Source organism: Populus trichocarpa, chromosome 1 (assembly GCF_000002775.5).
Source record: "Populus trichocarpa isolate Nisqually-1 chromosome 1, P.trichocarpa_v4.1, whole genome shotgun sequence".
Lineage (NCBI taxonomy): Eukaryota > Viridiplantae > Streptophyta > Magnoliopsida > Malpighiales > Salicaceae > Populus > Populus trichocarpa.
In genome coordinates, this window is record NC_037285.2 from 950573 (window position 1) to 969882 (window position 19310).

General features: G+C 35.1%; 3 protein-coding genes across 16 annotated transcripts; 2 read left to right on the forward strand and 1 right to left on the reverse strand.

Moving 5' to 3' along the window:
- The first annotated feature begins 5372 nt into the window (after nucleotides 1-5372).
- Nucleotides 5373-10356, forward strand: LOC7483276 (uncharacterized). The gene is made up of 3 exons (XM_002297627.4): nucleotides 5373-5917; nucleotides 6018-6744; nucleotides 9208-10356. Exons 1-3 carry the CDS (start codon nucleotides 5598-5600, stop codon nucleotides 10165-10167), a joined length of 2007 nt encoding a protein of 668 aa, XP_002297663.4. The 5' UTR covers nucleotides 5373-5597; the 3' UTR covers nucleotides 10168-10356.
- A 1944-nt stretch (nucleotides 10357-12300) lies between these two features.
- LOC7483279 (uncharacterized) lies at nucleotides 12301-14569 on the forward strand. Of its 2 annotated transcripts, none has more exons than XM_024582620.2 (2): nucleotides 12301-12837; nucleotides 14118-14569. In XM_024582620.2, the coding sequence occupies exons 1-2, from the start codon at nucleotides 12609-12611 to the stop codon at nucleotides 14438-14440; spliced, it is 552 nt and encodes a 183-aa protein (XP_024438388.1). In that variant the 5' UTR covers nucleotides 12301-12608; the 3' UTR covers nucleotides 14441-14569. The 2 variants fall into 2 exon arrangements, with proteins under 2 accessions (XP_024438388.1, XP_002297666.1); XM_002297630.4 differs by having other exon boundaries at nucleotides 12312-12960.
- Nucleotides 14570-14598: 29 nt separating this feature from the next.
- Nucleotides 14599-18960, reverse strand: LOC7483280 (protein EMSY-LIKE 3). 13 transcript variants are annotated; one of them, XM_024582564.2, is made up of 11 exons: nucleotides 18741-18959; nucleotides 18054-18192; nucleotides 17703-17908; nucleotides 17496-17605; nucleotides 17163-17400; nucleotides 16894-17061; nucleotides 16745-16813; nucleotides 15737-15982; nucleotides 15593-15661; nucleotides 15459-15522; nucleotides 14599-15058 (listed from the first exon to the last, which is right to left on the reverse strand). In XM_024582564.2, exons 2-11 carry the CDS (start codon nucleotides 18079-18081, stop codon nucleotides 14874-14876), a joined length of 1383 nt encoding a protein of 460 aa, XP_024438332.1. In that variant the 5' UTR covers nucleotides 18082-18192; nucleotides 18741-18959; the 3' UTR covers nucleotides 14599-14873. The 13 variants fall into 13 exon arrangements, with proteins under 13 accessions (XP_024438332.1, XP_024438324.1, XP_052312864.1 ...); XM_024582556.2 differs by having other exon boundaries at nucleotides 18054-18196; XM_052456904.1 differs by having other exon boundaries at nucleotides 18703-18959.
- Nucleotides 18961-19310: the final 350 nt, after the last annotated feature.

The window sequence follows — 19310 nt, forward strand, 5'->3', positions numbered from 1 at the left end:
AACAGAAAACAGGAAGGGGAGAACAAACAGGAGAGAACAGGGGAGAAAAACCAAAAACCCAAAAACAGAGAAAAACCCAGAAAGCAAAGGAAGAAACCAGAGGATGCCATTACAAGAAAAACCTAGAAAAAAAGAAGAACACGAAAAGGGGGGGTATTCCACTTTCTGCTTTCTGCCGCCACCCCCTTTCAACCTCCAAAAGCCACCATATAGGCTTTCGTCCGGTGTTGCAGGAGAGTACTTCGTCTCCTCTTTCCCCCCAGTCCAACAGGGACTTCTTCTCTGCTCCACAGCAACAACATCATCCCTGTCCCTCACGGCTGGCTCCCTTTTATGAGAAATACGGCAGCAAAGCTAGTTCATGTTGACAACAGCAGGGACTTCTTCGATCTTGCGCCATCTACTTGTCCTGCACCGGCCGTGGAACAGCAGCAAGTTGCACCTCCAATGAGCGATCGACCTTCTCTATACTGCACCATGAGCAAACACAGATGGAGCAGCAACTCTCTCATTAGTCGTAGCCTTCAGCAACCATCCACCGTCCAGAGTAGCATCCTCCTCCGCGTCAGCAAAACCCAACCGAACCAGTAGAGAGATGGAGGACAAAGAGACAAAGAACAAGATAAGACGAAGAGGAAAGTAAGACACAGAGGAGAGAGCGTTCGATCAGATAGTGCACCAGCGCAGTCGGCTTCGTCTCCAGGTATGTAAGTTCTTCGTTTCCTTCATTTCTACTGTAGCCATGAATTATAATTCACTTGCTACTTTAGCAGTGGATTATAATTCATTTGGTTACAGCAGGCGTGCGTGATCCTCGGCCGGGTCACTGGCTTAGGCCAGTGACCAGGCTGGACTGGTGGACCGGCTAGGTCCAGCCCAGCCTGCACGGGCTGGGCTAGATCCAACCCAAAAAAATAATAAAAAATATTTTTTTTTCTTTTAATCCAAATTTTATAGATTTATTCACTGGCGTCAAAGTCAGAAATATCACACTTTTTGGGTTATACAATATTTACTAACGCTAGAGTTGCAAATATTCGTTGGCGAATATTCACTGACGTCAAAGTCAGGAATATTATAGGAAAACCATGAGAACATAACAAAAACAAACCTTTAGTAATTTTAAACAAAACCAGCAATGCAGCTTGCCTAAGGTAGGATGCTTAAGGGGTGATAATAACTTTCCTTTTCACGTAACCAATCTCGTACCATGAGAATCTCTGTTGACCAGTTAAGGTTTCTAGTGACCATAATACTAGATAGCAACTCCTTGAACTAGACATTTTTCCTCAAAGAACAGGATGTCAGATATCTGTTCTTTTTTCAATTTAGAATTATTTTTTTATTGGTCATCGCGATGGACCGGCTAGGTCCAGCCCAGCCTGCACGGGCTGGGCTAGATCCAACCCAAAAAAATAATAAAAAATATTTTTTTTTTCTTTTAATCCAAATTTTATAGATTTATTCACTGGCGTCAAAGTCAGAAATATCACACTTTTTGGGTTATACAATATTTACTAACGCTAGAGTTGCAAATATTCGTTGGCGAATATTCACTGACGTCAAAGTCAGGAATATTATAGGAAAACCATGAGAACATAACAAAAACAAACCTTTAGTAATTTTAAACAAAACCAGCAATGCAGCTTGCCTAAGGTAGGATGCTTAAGGGGTGATAATAACTTTCCTTTTCACGTAACCAATCTCGTACCATGAGAATCTCTGTTGACCAGTTAAGGTTTCTAGTGACCATAATACTAGATAGCAACTCCTTGAACTAGACATTTTTCCTCAAAGAACAGGATGTCAGATATCTGTTCTTTTTTCAATTTAGAATTATTTTTTTATTGGTCATCGCGATGTTCGGGTGTGACACAAGTTATAATTGAGTTTATGTATTTTTAGTAAGGGTTTATTGTGGAAAAAAAATAAAGGTTTTGTGAAATTGAACGTGTTTGAAGAAATTGGTGTGGAGGTGTGTAGAAACAACTTAAAATTATGAAGAAATAAAAAAAACAAATGGGGGTTTATTTGTGATATGTGTGGTCGGCTATGTTAGGAAAAAAATGAAGGGATGATGAAGTTGTATTCAAATTTGATTGAATTGTGTGTGTGGAAGATATTGATACACGGATGATGGATGGAAAGATATAGGTTTAACAAATTTAGCTATCATGCAATTGTTAGTAAACTTGTTATAGGTATAATAAAGTATATCATGAAAGCTATAAGTCGTTATTATGCTTTGGGATAAGTAGAGATGGGATATAGGTTGTTATGAATTCGATTGAAAATTGGAGGAAAACAAAATTGTTTATTTTGATAAAATTAGTGCTAGCCATACTTGAAAGAAAATTGGAAACTTAGTTGTATTATGTTAGAAGTTAGCAAACCCTTATGTTAGGGAATGGAGGAGTTCCTCATGCCTTATTGAAATGAGATAATTGAAATATTGTGATTTGATTTTATTGGGAATCTCTATGGAAATTATAGGGTTTTTGTAAGTATGAAATGAAAATTATTAAGGTTAGTGGTGATAATGAGTTAAGATTGATGTTAGTAGTGGTGGAAGTAGTTATTGTTAATGTTAATGATCATGATTAAAGTAAAAGTATAGTTGGTGTTAATGAAAAAGAAATTGATACATGGGCCATTAAATGTGTTGACATATTTGGTTGTTAAGTATGATGAATTTTGTAGAGAAGGTTGGAATTTGAATTTCAATGGTGTTTGAATAGTGTGTGATGCTGAATACATGTTGATATAGGAGAGGATGCAGGATCTGTCTAACAATTGAGGAGAATTGCATAAGCACAGACACCAGATAGATGACTCTCACTTTACTTGAAAATTTTGGAATTTATTACATTGCTTTGTTTCAATTACTTTGTTAATAGTTGTGTATTTAGTAGTGAAAATTAAAATCAATGGAAAAATGATGTTATGAATTATTGGTAACAAAAAATGGTTACTGAATTATTGGCGGTTAGATGAATTATTGAATTGGTGACAATCATAAGGATTGTCGAATTAATTGACATCCATGAAGGGATTGCCAGGTTGTGGACAATCAAAAAGATTGTCAGATTAATTAGCATCCATAAGGGGATTGCCGGATTATGGACAATCAAAATTGTCTGATTAATTGGCATCTATGAGGGGGTTGTCGAATTATAGATAATCAGAAGGATGTCATATTAATTGGTATCCGTGAGGGGGTTTTCAAATTATAGACAATCGGAAGGATTGTTGTATTAATTGACATCTGTAAGGGGATTGTTAGATTGTGGACAATATAAATGATTTCAAATTAATTGGCATCTGTGAGGGGATTACTAGATTATGGACAATTAGAAGAACTATCAAATTAATTGGTATTAATGAGGGGATTGCTGGATTATGGACAATAAAAAAGATTGTTGGATTTATTGGTATTTGTGAGGGGATTGTCAAATTGTAGACAATCAGTAGGATTGTCAGATTAATTGGTATCGAAAAGAAGATAGCTGAAATATGGTGATTAAATAAATTGTCGAAGTTATGAAGTATATAAGGGAATGCAATTGATAATTTAAAGAATTGTTTTGTATTGTTTGTGTTAAAAGTAGTTTTAAGAATAATACTGAATAATAAGTTCATAGGTGAGATCGTAATTAAATTTTATATTGTAATTATATAAATACAGAGTTATCACAAGTTAGGCAAGACTAAGTAGGGAGTTGGATTTGGATCATCTAGTTAAATATGGTGAACCATTGTAATATTGTAAATTTATAGATTTATATTAATAGGCATGTATTTAGAATAGTGTTTAGAACATGTAAATTAAATACTATTATTTTGGTAAATTGTAATAATTAAAAGAATTGTTAGTTAAGTTGTTATTTGAATGTATATTAATATGGATACTAGTGTAATGTGTCGAGTAGTTGAAAATAGTAGTAGATGTTTATATATATTGAATTCCTTTTAAATGCATATGTGTTGTTCATATTTTAATTATCTTTCAATAGTTATGTTATATGGTTGTTCAAATGTATATTTGGGTATGTAGTGAATTGAAAAGTATGGTTAGTTTTGAACGAGTCGTGATCCAAAATGATTGGATTAAAAATAAAAATTGGGAATTGACATTAATGATTGAGAGTATGAAGGTCGATAATTTGAAAAAAAAATTCTTAATTTTTACTAATAGAATACAAATAGATAAATCTGAATGTAAATATTAAAATTAAGGATGTTATATATATATAGTGGGCATTCTTTTTTTGTGTAATATACGAGTAGGTGGTCTAAAGAATGAAAGATTGAGTCATTTTCTCTATTGTATGATGGAATGTGCCAATAAAAAAAATAATTTTAGTTGTTTGGGATAATATCAACGACTAACACACCCAACTACACCTAGTTGTTTGGGTCAGGTCAAAACAACTAGCCTTTTTTTTTTTCCCCTTGTCTCTCTTTGTTCACTTTTATCTCTTTTACTTGCCAGCACACAAAATAAAATGCAGGAGTATACAAATTCCAATACTTAATATAAATATTTTCACACTCTTTTTTATTGATTAGCAAAATGATAAAGTTATTGACGAACTTCAAAACCCTAACGATAAGCTAACCCATAACATGAATCCATCGACAATTCTGTTATGAGTTAAAATGTTAACGAACATCATGCATAAACATCAAAAAAACTATTTTGCCAACATTTAGCAATTTTTTGGTAGTTAAACAAATAATGCTTGACATGCTTTACAAGAAAATAACTTGTATCGGTGAAAGTGAACAATATAGACAATCTTAGGCTGCCCTCTTCAAGCTATTTAGGATTCTTTTCTAGACCTAGAAAACTATTAAGATATCATTAAGAAATTTTAAATTATAACAACAAAAGTATAACATCGATCAATCTATCTATATTGATAGCATATTTGTTAAACCTGATAAATTGGTTAGAAAAAATTGCAACCTAATATTTTATTTAGGTCAAGTTTAAAGTTGAATTAGAAAAATTATTGCTTTAATAAAACGTAACTAATTTGATTGGGTTTTTAGTGAATTAGACCTAGAAAAACATGATTTCTAATTCGGGTTGAATTTAAAGTTGAATAAAAAAAAACATTGCCTTGATAAAACCTAGTTAGTTTGATTGGGTTTTTGGTGAATTAGACCCAGAAAAACCCGATTCAAAACCTGACATGGTCGACATCAAGAATTTTGTTCAAAGAACAGAAAGAGGATTGATAGGTGAAACATCTAACCTATAGGATCCAAAGCCGAACACTTTTACATCTTCAGGGACTAAAACAAAACTTTACCAAACCCAAAATTCTGTTACAATACGAGCTTACATGAATCAAAACTAAAAAATACTCAAAAAAAGCCCATGAAAAAGAGCCAAACCCAAACCCGCGAAAACAAGAGCAAAATCTAACAAAATAAAATAAAATCGAATCGTCATCATCGTCGTCGTCCATTGACAAATCAAACTGTATATATTTCAAATCAAATCAATCAGAACACAAAAACCCTAATTTCAAATAATCTTTAACACCATGAAATGAATCGTTCTTCTTCTTCACCATTTCTCTTCATTCATGGCTAAGCAACAGCAACAGCAACAGCAACAGCCTTCACCACCTTCACCATGGACCACGTTAGAGGAGTTACTGCTAGCGTGCGCCGTGAACCGCCATGGAAGCGATTCTTGGGACTCTATAGCTATGGAACTATCGAACAGGACATCTACTTTCTCCTCCCTCACTTCTCAAAACTGTATTGACAAGTTCAACGACCTCAAACGACGTTACGGCTTTACTAGTCTTCGAAACGACACCGCTTCGTTAGTTGATGAGCTCCGGAAACTTCGCGTCGATGAGCTTCGGCGTGAAGTGCATCGACGTGATGCGTCTATCGTGTAAATAACAGAAAAACACGCCTCATTTTTGTCTTTGAAAGGTCTGTTTTCAGCTTCGTTTTGAGATCTGATGAGTTTTGTTTTCGTTTTTGATTGACAGGTCGCTTGAAATGAAAGTGAAGAGGTTAGAAGAGGATAGGGAGAGGAGCTTGAAGGAGATGGAAAAATCATCAGATCTGGCTAAGCCTTCGCCGGAGATTGTTGCCGGTAAGTCCGACGGCGGAGAGTCTGGCGATGGTGATGAACGATCGTTTAATGAATCCAATTCGACGAGTCAACAGCCACAGAAAGCCGAGGCGGAAACGGAGAAAGAACAGAACGCGAACACAGAGCTAAAACCCGAACCGGATGTGATTAGGGAGGATCCGGATCCGTCTCGGTTAGGATCCGACCCGGAACCCGAGCGGGAATGGTCACATAACGGCAAGTTAGAAGATGACGACGATAAAAAACCGAAAAAGGAAATGAAAATTGAGAGATTGAGTCGGGAGAGTGGCCTCGGTCCTGACTCGAACGAGTTAGGTGAGTCTGTAGGTGAGTCCAAGCGGGAAGACAAAGAAAAGGATAATATTAAACAGATCATTAATAATAATAATAATAGTGACGTACAAAGTTCAGTGAGTTTGACGATGAGGAAGAAGAAACGACGTCGTAGTAGTGAAGAAGGGAGTAGCAGTGGAGAGGAGGAGAGAGAGGGAGGTGATGGTGAGGTTTCTCCCGCCAGGAAAAATGTGCCTGCCGTCAAATCTGAACCATGGCTTAAACTTCTTGGGATTATTCGGTCTCATCGGCTTGGCTCAGTCTTTGAAAAGCGGCTCCGAAGCCAGGTAATTTTCTGATCATCCTTCTTTAATCACCCTTTATTTTATTTTTTAAATACAAAAAATATAATGAGAAAAAAAGATAGGAGAGAAGAAAACAAAGAAAATTATTGATGTTATAGCTTTCATAATCTCGAGAAATTTTATAGTATTTAAACGTAATAACCAAACACTTACAAAAGGTATAGTTATAAAGAGAAACAAAAAAAAAAATTAACGGAAAAAAGGGAATATATATATATATATATTTTCTTTTTTGTCAATCTCGCATAGCATCCGGTATTTTTAGTTTGAATACCATAAATTTTCCATCAATCTCAAAAATCAATATGATCATATTATAAAAAGTTTAATATAATTAATGTCTTAATTCTGTGAACGTTAAGGGTATCAAAGTCAAGTAAGAACTTGTTAGTGAAGATTTCATCTTAATTAGAATATGCATAATTTAGGGTGGTAGGACGGTCCACGCTAACAATTAGGCAAAACGTTAATTATTATTTTTTTTAAAAAAAAGAATTACAGCTAGCAACTTTACTATGTTGAGATCGAGGTTGCCGTAGCAAGGAGACCATATATTCATGTGAGGATGATTTGGTAATTATCGCATGGAGGAGGATGTTATCTTGCAACGCAATGCATGGGCATCCTCGTTTGGTATTTTTTGGTGCCATGCATTAGATATATAGATCTAGTTACATGGCGTGGATGCAATGCATCTTGGTCTTGGTGGGTGGGTTCAAAGTAAGATTGAACGAGTGAATAGTTATTAATTATAGTTTTTTAAAATTTAAAATATAATCTTATATATTTGAAGAGTTTTGAAAATAACCTTGATGATTTTTGGAGTACAATTAAAGATAATTGCTTTTGTTGTTGGTTTATATATCTTATTGAGTTTTTATTTAACATAAGCGGCTCATTCAACAGCTGGCTCAAGTGAATTGAAAGCCATCCCCCCCCCCCCCCCCCCTTTTTTTTTAAGGTCGGAATGTTTGGTGTCCTTTGTTTTGCTTTCCCCGTTTATAGATTAGAAGATTTATTCTGTTTTGGAAAGAAAAGAACAATTGCACGTGTAGAGTCACATTGTATAACGAGATAGGGTATTTGTCTATGTGATAGTAATTATTGTTTAAAATGTTTTTTTTTAATATATAAAAATTTAAAAATTATTTTTAATATAAATATATTAAAACAATCTAAAAACATTAAAAAAAATTAATTTTTAAAAAAAATTCAAAATTTTTAAAACATCATTTTGAATACAATTCCAAACTACCCAACCAAAATATAAGCTAAATATTTTATTTAAACATGTTTGAAGGATATATATATATTTTTTTTGCAAACAGGGAAGCAATTAATCTTAATATTATGCTATATATATATTAAATTAAAAAATAATAATTTTATGTTAATAATAAATAATAGATATTCAAACTATCCACATAAAGTCTGAATATATTAGAAATACATAATGCTACATCACTGTCATTTTGTATAATAACCTGCCTTGCACGGTAGGAATATAGACCTTTTTGACGGCTAATTGGATTATGACCTCATTGCACCACCCTTCCTTCTTAGTTTTAGTTGCTTTCGTAGTAAAATGGTTGGTTTCGGGCCAGCAACTACATCTGTGTTAGGGTATTTGGGCTTATTTTTGAACAACAATCCCAAGCCATAAAGAGGGAAACAAGTAATGATGATGGGTCATGTCAGTTCAGCTTATGTCTCTTCCGTTTCCCCGTACCCTTTTTAGACCAGTCTGGGTATTGTGGTCGGGCACTAGGTCCAGCTGGGTTTCTGATTTTTTATAATATTTTCTATGTATAATAAACTCATAAATACAATTATTTAATAATTTAAAAGTGTCAATATAAAAATATATTATTTAATTAGTTGGGTCGGAATAAAAACTGGGTTTTCTTTGGAGCAGGTCAAAATTGATATCCACTGGTTGGACCAAATGGCCATCCCTTGACACTAGTTCCAATTGTGGTTGGCCTTTGAGTTCACTCAGCTGGGTCCATACGGTACTATGTTTTTGGTATTCAAATATTTTTTATTTTAGAAATGTTTTAAATTTTTTTTTCAAAATTTATTTTTAACATTAATATATTAAAACAATAAAAAAATATAAAAATCATTTTGTTTCAAAAATATTTTTGCAAACGGTGCCAAAGTAAAGTAAATGAGATTGTGGCTGACGAAATATTTTTGAAAAAGTTGAAAATAAAGTAAAACCGATGTGAAAGTCGCAAATATTCCTGCAAAATTGATGCCATGTTTTCCTTGGAATATCCAGCATCTTTTGTTAGGTGTGAAATGGCTTAACAGTGACTGGTAGTGACCTAGCACGTTGATCAGGAGGGACTTTTGAAAGAAAAGGAATTTTTTTAAAAAAATTCATTATGATATTTCTAGTTAGAATCGGATGTTCCTTTTAACAATTCTACTGTTTTACAGGAATCTGAAAGGTACAGAAAGATGGTTCGGCAGCACATGGATCTTCAAATGATTCAATCTAGGCTGAATAAAGGGGTTTACTCCAATTGCTTCCAAAAGTTCTTCAAGGATCTCCTGATTTTATTAAACAATGCAATTGTTTTCTTTAGAAAAAACTCACCGGAAAATCTTGCCGCGAATGAACTTCGAGCTGTTGTTTTGAAGGAAGTGAAGGAGAAGCTTCGGAAACCAAAACCTCAACCTGTGGATGCCAAGCCTGCAACTGAACAACATTCTGCTGCGCTTTCAAGACCGAACAAATCTTCTTCATCTACCTTGGTAGCCTGTTGCAAACACAGTTCCATGAAAGCAATATCTGGAGGTGCTGGTAAAAAAGGTGATAAAGAGATGGAAGGAAAACATAAGGTAAATGAGAAGAAGGTTGAAGTTTCAATTGATAGGATTGAGGAGAAGGGTTTAAAGAAGAAAACAACAAAAGAGAGGTCGGTCTCGGGTCGTAGAAACTCAAAGACAAGCAACAAGAATGGAGAGATAAAGCATCAATATGGTGGTAATGAATTAAGTTCACATGATGCGTTGGAGATTAAGGTGGATAGGAAAGAACACACAGGGAGGAAGAAGCAAGGAGCAGCGAGCTTCTTGAAAAGGATGAAGCAAAATTCTCCAAGTCGAGTGACGGAGGAGGACTCCTCCTCCTCGGAGGAGGATGAAAGTAAAGATGGTAGAAAGGATGATAAAAAGAGGAGAGGAAGGGAGGCAGATGGGATAGCTAAGAGGGTAACAAGGAGTTCGAGAGGAAGAGGACCGGGAGAAGATAGTAGAAACATAAAAAGAGGAAGGCCGCCGAAGAAGCAAATGGAGTCAGGCAGTGGGACGGGGAAGAGGGGGAGAGATAATGAGGATTCCGAGGTAGGGGTTGGGGGTGGCGGAAGAGTAAAAAAGAGGTCAAAGAGGTGGTGATCCTAGTGGTGGTTGTATAATGTAAATTATTTTAGGGAGATTTTTGGATTTTTGTCTGGTCAGTGTAGAGTGACTGGACAGGAGGAAATCAGATTTGTCTTTTGATCTCTTAGAATGGTTTGTAGTTGCTGGCCAGTGAATATACACAGCATGTTTTGGGAAAACATGAATCATAGGGTTTTTTTTATATTTTTTTTCTTTGCTTGTTTCATTATGGTTTATGAAGTACGAAACTAACCTGCCTGAATTAAATTTCATGAAAGCATTGAAGGGAGAAAACATCTCCGAGACATACACTTGCCCATCATGCTAGTGTATTCGAAGGTTTGTGCTGACGACGTGATAAGAGTTACGAGCATAGATATTAAATGTGATCAGGCAAGTTCTTCTGGTAACTTGAAGATCTTGAAAATAATTTGAGGTGGGTTTGTTTTCCATCTATTTTAAAAGCCGAGTGAGATTATATCAAGTTAATGAAAATAATTTTTAATTTTTGTTTAAAATAATAACAATATTATTTTTGTTTATCTAAAATAGTATTATTTTAAAATAAACTTGGGTGGACTCCATAACCTACTTTATTTACCCAACTTGATACCTATGGTTATGAGTCAATTTTGTAGAGGTATAGATCACAAAAGTTGGTCTCATGGGTAGCGAAATTTTCAATTAGGACCACCGAGAGGGGAGGGGGGGGGGGGGGGGGGGGGGGGGGGGGGGGCGGGCGGGCGGGTTAGATCAAGTTTAAACATCAACTATTAATGCTCAAACTCCATATTAATAATAATAAAAAAATAGTTATGAATCGGAAAAGTTATCCTTAATTTTCTTTATAAATAATAAAAATTATGTAGTTTTGATTTTTTTTTTAAATCGACTTGTTAATCTAATTTTAAAATAATATTTCAAAATGAGTTTCTTGTATGAAAATAATGCAATCAAAATGATAAATTTTTTGAATAATAAAAATGATAAATTTTTTGAATATCGATCTCAAATTTAAAAAAGTAAAAAGAAAAAAAAACTTATTTAACTATTAAAATTTAGCTCTTGAAATTACATTACATTATTTGTAGAATACTTGCAACTATTTCTCACAACTCTCTAACCATTGAATATCATACTGATTGTATAACACACCTTAAATAAAGTCCAACCCACAATATTAGAACGGATGGTTGTTGCTTCATTGTTTTAAAAAAAACAGGTGAATGTCAACATCCAAGAAATTTCTTCAAGCCCCCCTTTTATATATATATATATATATATATATATATATATATATATATATATATGCTCTCTAAGTTCAATTATGCATTGAAATAACTGCATTCAACTTTAGTAATCTCTTGTTATATACGCTTTGCTAGCTCTTAAGGTTGCCCAAAATCACAATTTTGGTTGAAAGAGGCTTGAGAGTCTTATTGAGAACGATTTTTGAGATTCTTCTTCATCTACGTAAATTATACTTATTTTTGAGATTTTTGAATATTAAACTCGAAATAAAAAAAAATTATGAGCTCAAATCCATCATCTCAGGTTGAATGACAAAAAATACTTCATCTAATGGTATTTATACACACAAATATCACTATTTTTCATAGTTGAAGTTAGTATTAATAGACTCTCTCGTTATCATTAGAATACGAATATTTTCTCTTTCACCTCTCAAATCATAAAATAAAAAAATAATTGGGTTGAAATTAAATTTTTAAAATATCAAAGGGCTGGATGCTATAATTTAAAAAGTTCAAGGATCAAAATAAATTTTTTGTCTCAAGTTTGAAACAACCATTCCTTTTCTCCATATTTTTTTCATTTTGATGCTCTATTTTATAATCTTTCATTTGCTCAATAAATTTGTGTCTATGACTCTATAAAGGTCTAATTGAAAAAAAAAATATGGATGAAAAATAAATAAATCATTATAGCAATTCATAGCTGTCACATATTTGAAGTTATTTTTACACATGAAACAGCCATTGCATCTAGCTTCATGTTACGAAATTCACATGAATATAGAAAAAATAAAGCACACAAGATTCGAATGTAGAGTAAAAACATAAGTTTACCTCAGAGAAATTAGAATGGATAGAAAAATAAGTAATTGCAGATGCTATGACATTTTAAATGATATTATACTCCGAGCATCTCCTCGAACTCATCAGAGGGTATTTCTAAGTTAATAAAGAATATACAAGATGAATCAGTGTTGATTTGTTCCTTTAATTGGAGAAAATTGAAATGAAACAACGCTTGGCTTACCAAGAACCAGTGCAATAACTTCTCTCAATTCCACCTAAAAAAAAAAAAAAATAACACCTTCACTCCTCTTACTGTTGTCCAATCAAGTTGGAAAAAGCTTCAATCTTTCTCTCTTTCTCATTCATCAAAGCCACCCCGTTTCTGATTTCCTCTCTCTCTCTTTCTTTCTCTGAAACATGTCAAACTATACAGTTGAGTCCACCAAAGTAGAGACAAGTGATGGAGCCAAGCTGCATACAAGGCTGTTCAAGCCAATAGAGGAAGGAGATGTAAAAGACAACTTGGTGATTGTTCTTGTACATCCATTTTCAATCTTGGGTGGTTGTCAAGCACTTTTAAAAGGAATTGCTGCTGGGTTAGCTGAAAAAGGTTATAAAGCTGTGACCTTTGATATGAGAGGTGCTGGTAAGTCTACTGGGAGGGCTTCTCTTACTGGTTTTTCTGAAATCAAGGATGTTATTGCTGTTTGCAAATGGGTCTGTGAGAATCTGTCTTCTGATAGGATTTTGTTGGTGGGTTCTTCTGCAGGTATGTGCTTTATTTGGTTTGATGTGATATGATTTGTGAATTGTCTGTGATTTTAGGTGAAGAAAGTTTAATGCTTTGTGGGAATTAATTAGGATGCTTGATGGGGATGATGATTATTGGATCTGTGAACTGAGTGTTGGTTTGTGAATTGTGAATCTGTGATAGTTGTAGGACTCTACTGATATGGTGGTTATTCATAATTTCTTATCACAAAGAAAGAAAAATGAATGAAAGGGAAAACAGTCAATGGTCATCAGCACATCTGAGAAGATGCATCATGATTTTGCTGTCAAGGAAGGGAAGGATTTGATGGATCAAATCAATTTGTACAAGTGATTTGCAGCATGGTTGAATATGCTAATTTGGATGTTTGATTGAATTGAGGACTGAGTTTGAGCATATTGATGGTATTCAGTTTCAATTTTTGGTGATAATTGTGCTTGTTGATAGAATTAGGCTAACTATAGCCTGTTTTGTTTATTTTGTCCATGAATTGGGATTTGATGATCTGCTTTCTATGACTTTGTCAACCTCTTCTCTGGTTCTTCTATCCTGTTTGTGTTGATGTGGGCATCTTTTGGTGGATTTTAGTTGATAGGATGAGTTAATGCTGCAAATATGAGAGTTTTGTGAAGGAAACTAAAACTTCCAGGTGTGATGTTTCTGAATTTTGGATTTGTCCATAATTTAGGCTGGCATAGGCCATCAAATGTAATTTCCATTTCTTATTAAAAATGTAAAAAAAAAGAGCTGAATATCTAGGAATATTGGTGTGCCTCATATGATAGAAGGTCTAGGTAATGGAAATTTCTCTGTTCTGTTATACTTTTGATTGAATTTGATCAAATAATTATATACTCCCTGCAGTTTTGTTTTGATCTCCAGGCCGGGAGAGCTTTCAAACTTGTGTTTTTCATTTCTTAGTCTGTCAACTTTAGCAAGTTTTCTCTGAAATATTTTTTGTTAGGCTGTTCTGTTGCTGCATTCAAGTCATTGTTGTATATTTGGTAAATTAACATGATTGCAATGAATTGATGCAGCTGCTTTACTATGATTGTGATCATTTTAAAATCACGAAATAAACTGCCATAGCAATATGAAATTCCACCGTTTCTTGCGTGAAACTAATCTTTGGATTATGTTTTCCCCTGGTACAGGTGCACCAATTGCAGGTTCTGCAGTCGATGAGATTAGAGAAGCGGTTGGCTATGTAAGTATAGGGTACCCCTTTGGCATGTTCGCCTCCATCCTTTTTGGAAGACACCACAAGGCAGTCCTGAACTCTCCAAAGCCAAAACTTTTTGTTATGGGAACTAGAGATGGGTTTACCAGTGTAAAGCAGCTGCAGAACAAGCTGAGTTCTGCTGTAGGACGCGTTGAAACACATCTAATTGAAGGAGCAAGCCATTTCCAAATGGAAGGCCCTGAATTTGATAACCAGATGGTGAACCTTATCCTTCCGTTTATCTCATCATTATAGGAAATATTAGATGCCATGTCAGTTTATGAGGTGTGCTGGGTCAGATTGCCCCCCTGTAGGAACCCTATTGTTGTACATGCTGATTATCTTTGTTTAATTTGCAGGATTTGGCAAATGGTTTACATATTCTATGCCATCAGAGTCAACTAACAATTCAGTGAGAGTAACGTCCAAGCTATTACCACATTGCTATTGCAAAAACGATAAGAGATTCAAAGCCATTTAGCCATTTTTACATGGTCAGATATCACTCTGAAAATAATTTACATCAACATTTTCCTACTTCAATGAAACTAAAGTTACACTGAAATCAAAGCTACTGTCTTCCCTAGCTAATATATAAGCCCAGGGATTGTCATGCTCTTGGCTGGCCATAAAATTTGAGGAAGCTATAATACAAGTCAGGGTCACTGGTTGACAATAAGCCTAATAATCACATGTCATAGTTCTCATCATGCTGATCACTTGAAACAATTCTGCCATTTCTTGCCATTTTGTTGCCATCTGAACCTTCAATTCCTCTACCTTCACCAACAATCTCATCATATGACCGTTTTCTCCATCCCCGATCTTGGTCCATTGATTGAACACGGGGAAATGGATGTTCCCCCTCATCTGCTTTGATGTCAAGAAAAAGAAGATTTTATTCTTTTCATTATCAATAATGTATGGTTTTCTGGTGAAAATAATCCACTTCGATGGAGGACTAAGACCAGGGCTACACATGTACCAAAATGATTAGCCTGTAAACAATCACATCCCACTGATACTTAGCATGAAAATGAAGTCACAAGTGGTCATGCTTGATAATTTAAGACATGCAATGAAATGTTTGCATAGCTTTCAGATAAACATTTGAGATTTACTTGCATCTCACTGGATTGATAAAAAAACTAGTAATTCGGGGAACAGCAGTATACAACTATTACAGGCTGGTCTGAATACCCAAAAGCTACAATTAGATGATACAACAGATAGCAGGGGAGATATGAACATGTTATGTGTAATTAGTTATTACCACTCTCACCATCTGATGCTTCTTCAAGCCTTGCAATGGCGTTGACCAGGGCTTGTTCTTGTTCCTGCATGGAAGGGAAGATATAAATGCAGTAACAAAAGATATTAAAGTAAAACGAGGGGCGTGGTACTTACTTCCAGAGCTTTCTTTGCTTTCTCAATTTCCAAAGGATCAGGATGGCTAGCACCAAAAACTTTTTCTACCTGTTCAAATTGGCCAAATTAGGGAAAAGAAGTTCCTTTATTTCAACGTAGAGCATGTTTCAATATCCAACTTACCTCCTTGATTAGAGTATTTGTGTGAAGTATCTCAATATCACCCATAGCCTTCTTCCCAATGCCATTCTGGATTAAAGGGAAATCTTTTTTGGACTGACCCTTTGTGGTTCCTCTACCTCTTCCTGCAGTGACAACTGCACCACCACGTGCAATGGCTTTCTTATTCCCACGGCCTGGTCCAGGCCGGCCACCTCTACGGAAAAGTCCTGGTTCCTCACCCTCCCACCTAATATCTTCAGGAGATATCTGCCATTATCACATACAGATCAGTAGCAGCTAAAACTAGAAACTCATTTGACTCTGAAAAGGACACATTCCAAAGATGAAGTGTGATGGAAACACATGAAGAAAATTGATGGCAGACTAAACAAGGGAGGACAATGTTCAAAAGACTAAGCACTATTTGTAATCTGCCATGCCACATTGAATGCATCACTAATTGAACCCTTGACACTGCTGTTAGCCTGGAATAAGATGAGAGGAGCAAAGGACTTGGTTAACATTACATTCTCCATGAACAAGCAAAGCACACGCATAAGGAAAAAAAGGTTAGCTTGAACTTATCAATAGCGCATAAATCCAACAGAAAAGAAAACCATTTCAAATCAAATCTTCATATTCCAATGGTTGAGCCAGCAGGGATGATAAGTTTTTAAACAAGTAACCAGCTGCCAATTTCTTATATACAAGTCATTCTTCTTTTGATAAAATTCTACTATCGTATTTGGAAATGCTACAAAAAGAGAACAGGCAAGCAGGAGCAGCATTCAAATCTTTCAGAAGACCAAGTAGCAATCCCACTTTACCCCAAACTATTATGTAATACAGAACAGAGAATTGTCAAACCCCCACAACCAAAAAAAAGGGAGATCTATTCTATCAGTATTTTACAAACTACACGCAAGATTCAGAATGTACATGGTAAAAATTGCAGGCCAGAATTAAGATAACTGGATGTAAAATAAACTATATCACATTATCAGCTCCCAGGATCACAGCAACACTTACCTCTTTGAGATTGACCCATTCCCATGTTTCATCCCCAGTATTAATATCATAAACCAAAGCATGCCGACCCTGTCAATTTGTGAAAAATGATTATGTTAAAGGAAACCCAGTGATAGGCAGACTGTTACATAGCCAAGAGTAGACTGTACCTCAACTGGATTGTAGTCAGTTATAACAGCTTCATAGAAGTGGTTATCCTCTGGCCATCGAGTCCAAACTTTCTTTCCAATTAAATCATTGGTTGCGAAGACACCTGAAGAACCACGATTAGCAGCTTGAGCCCTGCTGGACAAACCTGTAGAACGCTGCTGCATGGACTTCATTGAGGATGCAGCAGACAGCCTCATTAACCAAAAAGTTGAGGACAAACCAGTTAAGTATAAATCCTCATCATTTTGCTCACACTTATTCAACTTACTGATTTGGGCTTCTTGTTCCCAGATCCAGGTGGAGGGCCATGTCTCAGGGCTGATGTAGATGGTTGCATAGATGGATGCAATACAGGAGAAGGTACAACCATGGACAATGATGCGACTGACTGTGAGGTTTTCTGCTTCTTGCGTGATCCTGAAACAGTAGGACTAGGTATAGGATCGTGAGAAGGCTGGGCAGTGCTTGGCATGCTAGGTTGGATCCCGTTCGCCTTTCTCCATTCCCTGGAATCGTAAGTGATAACACTTGTTAGAAAAACTGGCTGGAAATTAGATCTTCTAAGAATCTTCTCAGCAGATATTTCATGAAAAAACTAAACCTTATCCTCCGAATCATATCATCAGCGTTAACCCTGGCTAGGAGCTCCCTGTGCTCCTCATCTGAAACTCTTAGTTCTTTTCTGAGTTCTGTAATTAGACTTTCCTTTTCCTGGGGGAGAACATTCATAGGAAGGGCATCAAAAACTTGTTTAACATCCAATGATATAGCATAAATCTAATGTATATGAAATGAACAAGTATAATACCCAAGTAATAGCATCTGACTGGGCTTTAAAGGCACGCAGGACTGAAGTGTATGCTTCTTGTTCAATGTTGTGGATTTGAGTTTCCATGTCACTATGCAACCTTGGCTGTGAAGCAGCACCACCAACTGCAGATCTTCCATTCCCAGCAGTTCGCGCCCCACTTTGGAATCTATTTCGATGTGTAGGTGGAAGGTCATCATCAGTTCCTACAATTTTAAAGATAAGGAACACACTGCATTAACTCTTTACAGTATAGTAAAATGTAACAATTCCAAAGGTTACAATTCAAGAAATTAAGACATGGAGAACACAAAAAAATTACAAATACCAACGAACTTTAAACTAACTCACCGCTGCTATCAGAAAGCTCGTAATCCATTTCAACTCCTAAAAATTCAAGCTTGTCACTTTCAGCCTTTTAATCACGAAAAAAAACTCAACCACTGTAACAAACCAACCGACTTCTTCACAAATTCAAGCTACAGACAACCTGACTAACAAATGAAAAAGAAAATTTCTTAATTAACAAATTAAGAAGCACACTTCAGAGATCACAAATGCTTAGTGCTGCTTCAGAAAACAACAAATTTAAGCCAAATTCGTTGGAAAAAAAAGTAGCCCTAGTTCACATAATTAGTCCTCTAACCCTATAAGCAATTAAAAAACTAAATTACACAACCTCCTTAGTTCCTTTTTTTACTTCAAAAACCAACTAAATAACTTCATAAACAAGGAAATAAACTAAATTCAGCAAAACAAAAGACCTAATTCAACCAAAACACCAGCTAAAAACTTGATGAACAAGGAATTTAAGCAAAATTCAAGAAAACTAAACCAAAATACAAAAAGATCAAATATTTCATAAACTCACCGCTACCATTCAATCCCCAATGTCCATTGAAATTTCACCAAACCCTAAATACTTCAAAGAAACTAAAACTCGATTAAAATAAAAAAGAGGTTTTAAATAAAACCCTTTTAGAAAGTTTCGAACTTTAACCTATCCTTGTGGCGTAAAATGAAACCCTAATAATTTACCGTCCAATTCCTCGAAATTGAACCGGAAAACGACCCGGAGAGCTTCGAAAAAGAAACTCAACGGCGTTTTGAGAAAGACGCGTAGAATGGTGGGAAACTTGAGAGGTAATTGTTGGTGGGAGTGATTTTGGAGAGCAGATTAGGGTTTCAAGATAGTGAATTGCGGAACGCGGACTTGAAAGGGATTTTTTTTTTCTTTTGTCTGCAGTTAATTGTTGAGTTTGAGTTCCGGCTATTGGCTGTTTTTTATTTCTTATTTCTTTTTTGTTTTTGACAAAGGTTTTTTCTTTTAAGAAATTAGAGAAAAAATTAATTTGATTTAGGGTTTTTTTTCCTTGATATTAGAAATTGAAAAGGATTGATATCCATTGTGTTTCATTTAATCTAGAGTTGAGATATCATATTTCCTTGATTAAAAAAAGTTAAGACCAAATAAACAAAACGATTAATATTAAATATTGATATTAACACTCTTTAATTAAATATAGAATTTTTATATAAATATATGGAAAGATTTGTGAGTTAATATATTAATTTGAGTAAGAATCTAGTATAAAAAGTTTATTTATA

Coding starts and splice junctions, on each gene's coding strand:
- LOC7483280 (XM_024582564.2), bottom strand. CDS start 18,081: ATGGATTACGAGCTTTCTGATAGCAGCG. Junction 17,062..17,162: donor GGAACAAGAAGCCCAAATCA/GTAAGTTGAATA, acceptor TCCTCAATGAAG/TCCATGCAGCAGCGTTCTAC. Junction 15,662..15,736: donor CAAATACTCTAATCAAGGAG/GTAAGTTGGATA, acceptor CAATTTGAACAG/GTAGAAAAAGTTTTTGGTGC.
- LOC7483276 (XM_002297627.4), top strand. CDS start 5,598: ATGGCTAAGCAACAGCAACAGCAACAGCAACAGCCTTCACCACCTTCA. Junction 5,918..6,017: donor CGACGTGATGCGTCTATCGT/GTAAATAACAGA, acceptor TTTGATTGACAG/GTCGCTTGAAATGAAAGTGA. Junction 6,745..9,207: donor AAAAGCGGCTCCGAAGCCAG/GTAATTTTCTGA, acceptor ACTGTTTTACAG/GAATCTGAAAGGTACAGAAA.
- LOC7483279 (XM_002297630.4), top strand. CDS start 12,609: ATGTCAAACTATACAGTTGAGTCCACCAAAGTAGAGACAAGTGATGGA. Junction 12,961..14,117: donor GTTGGTGGGTTCTTCTGCAG/GTATGTGCTTTA, acceptor CCCCTGGTACAG/GTGCACCAATTGCAGGTTCT.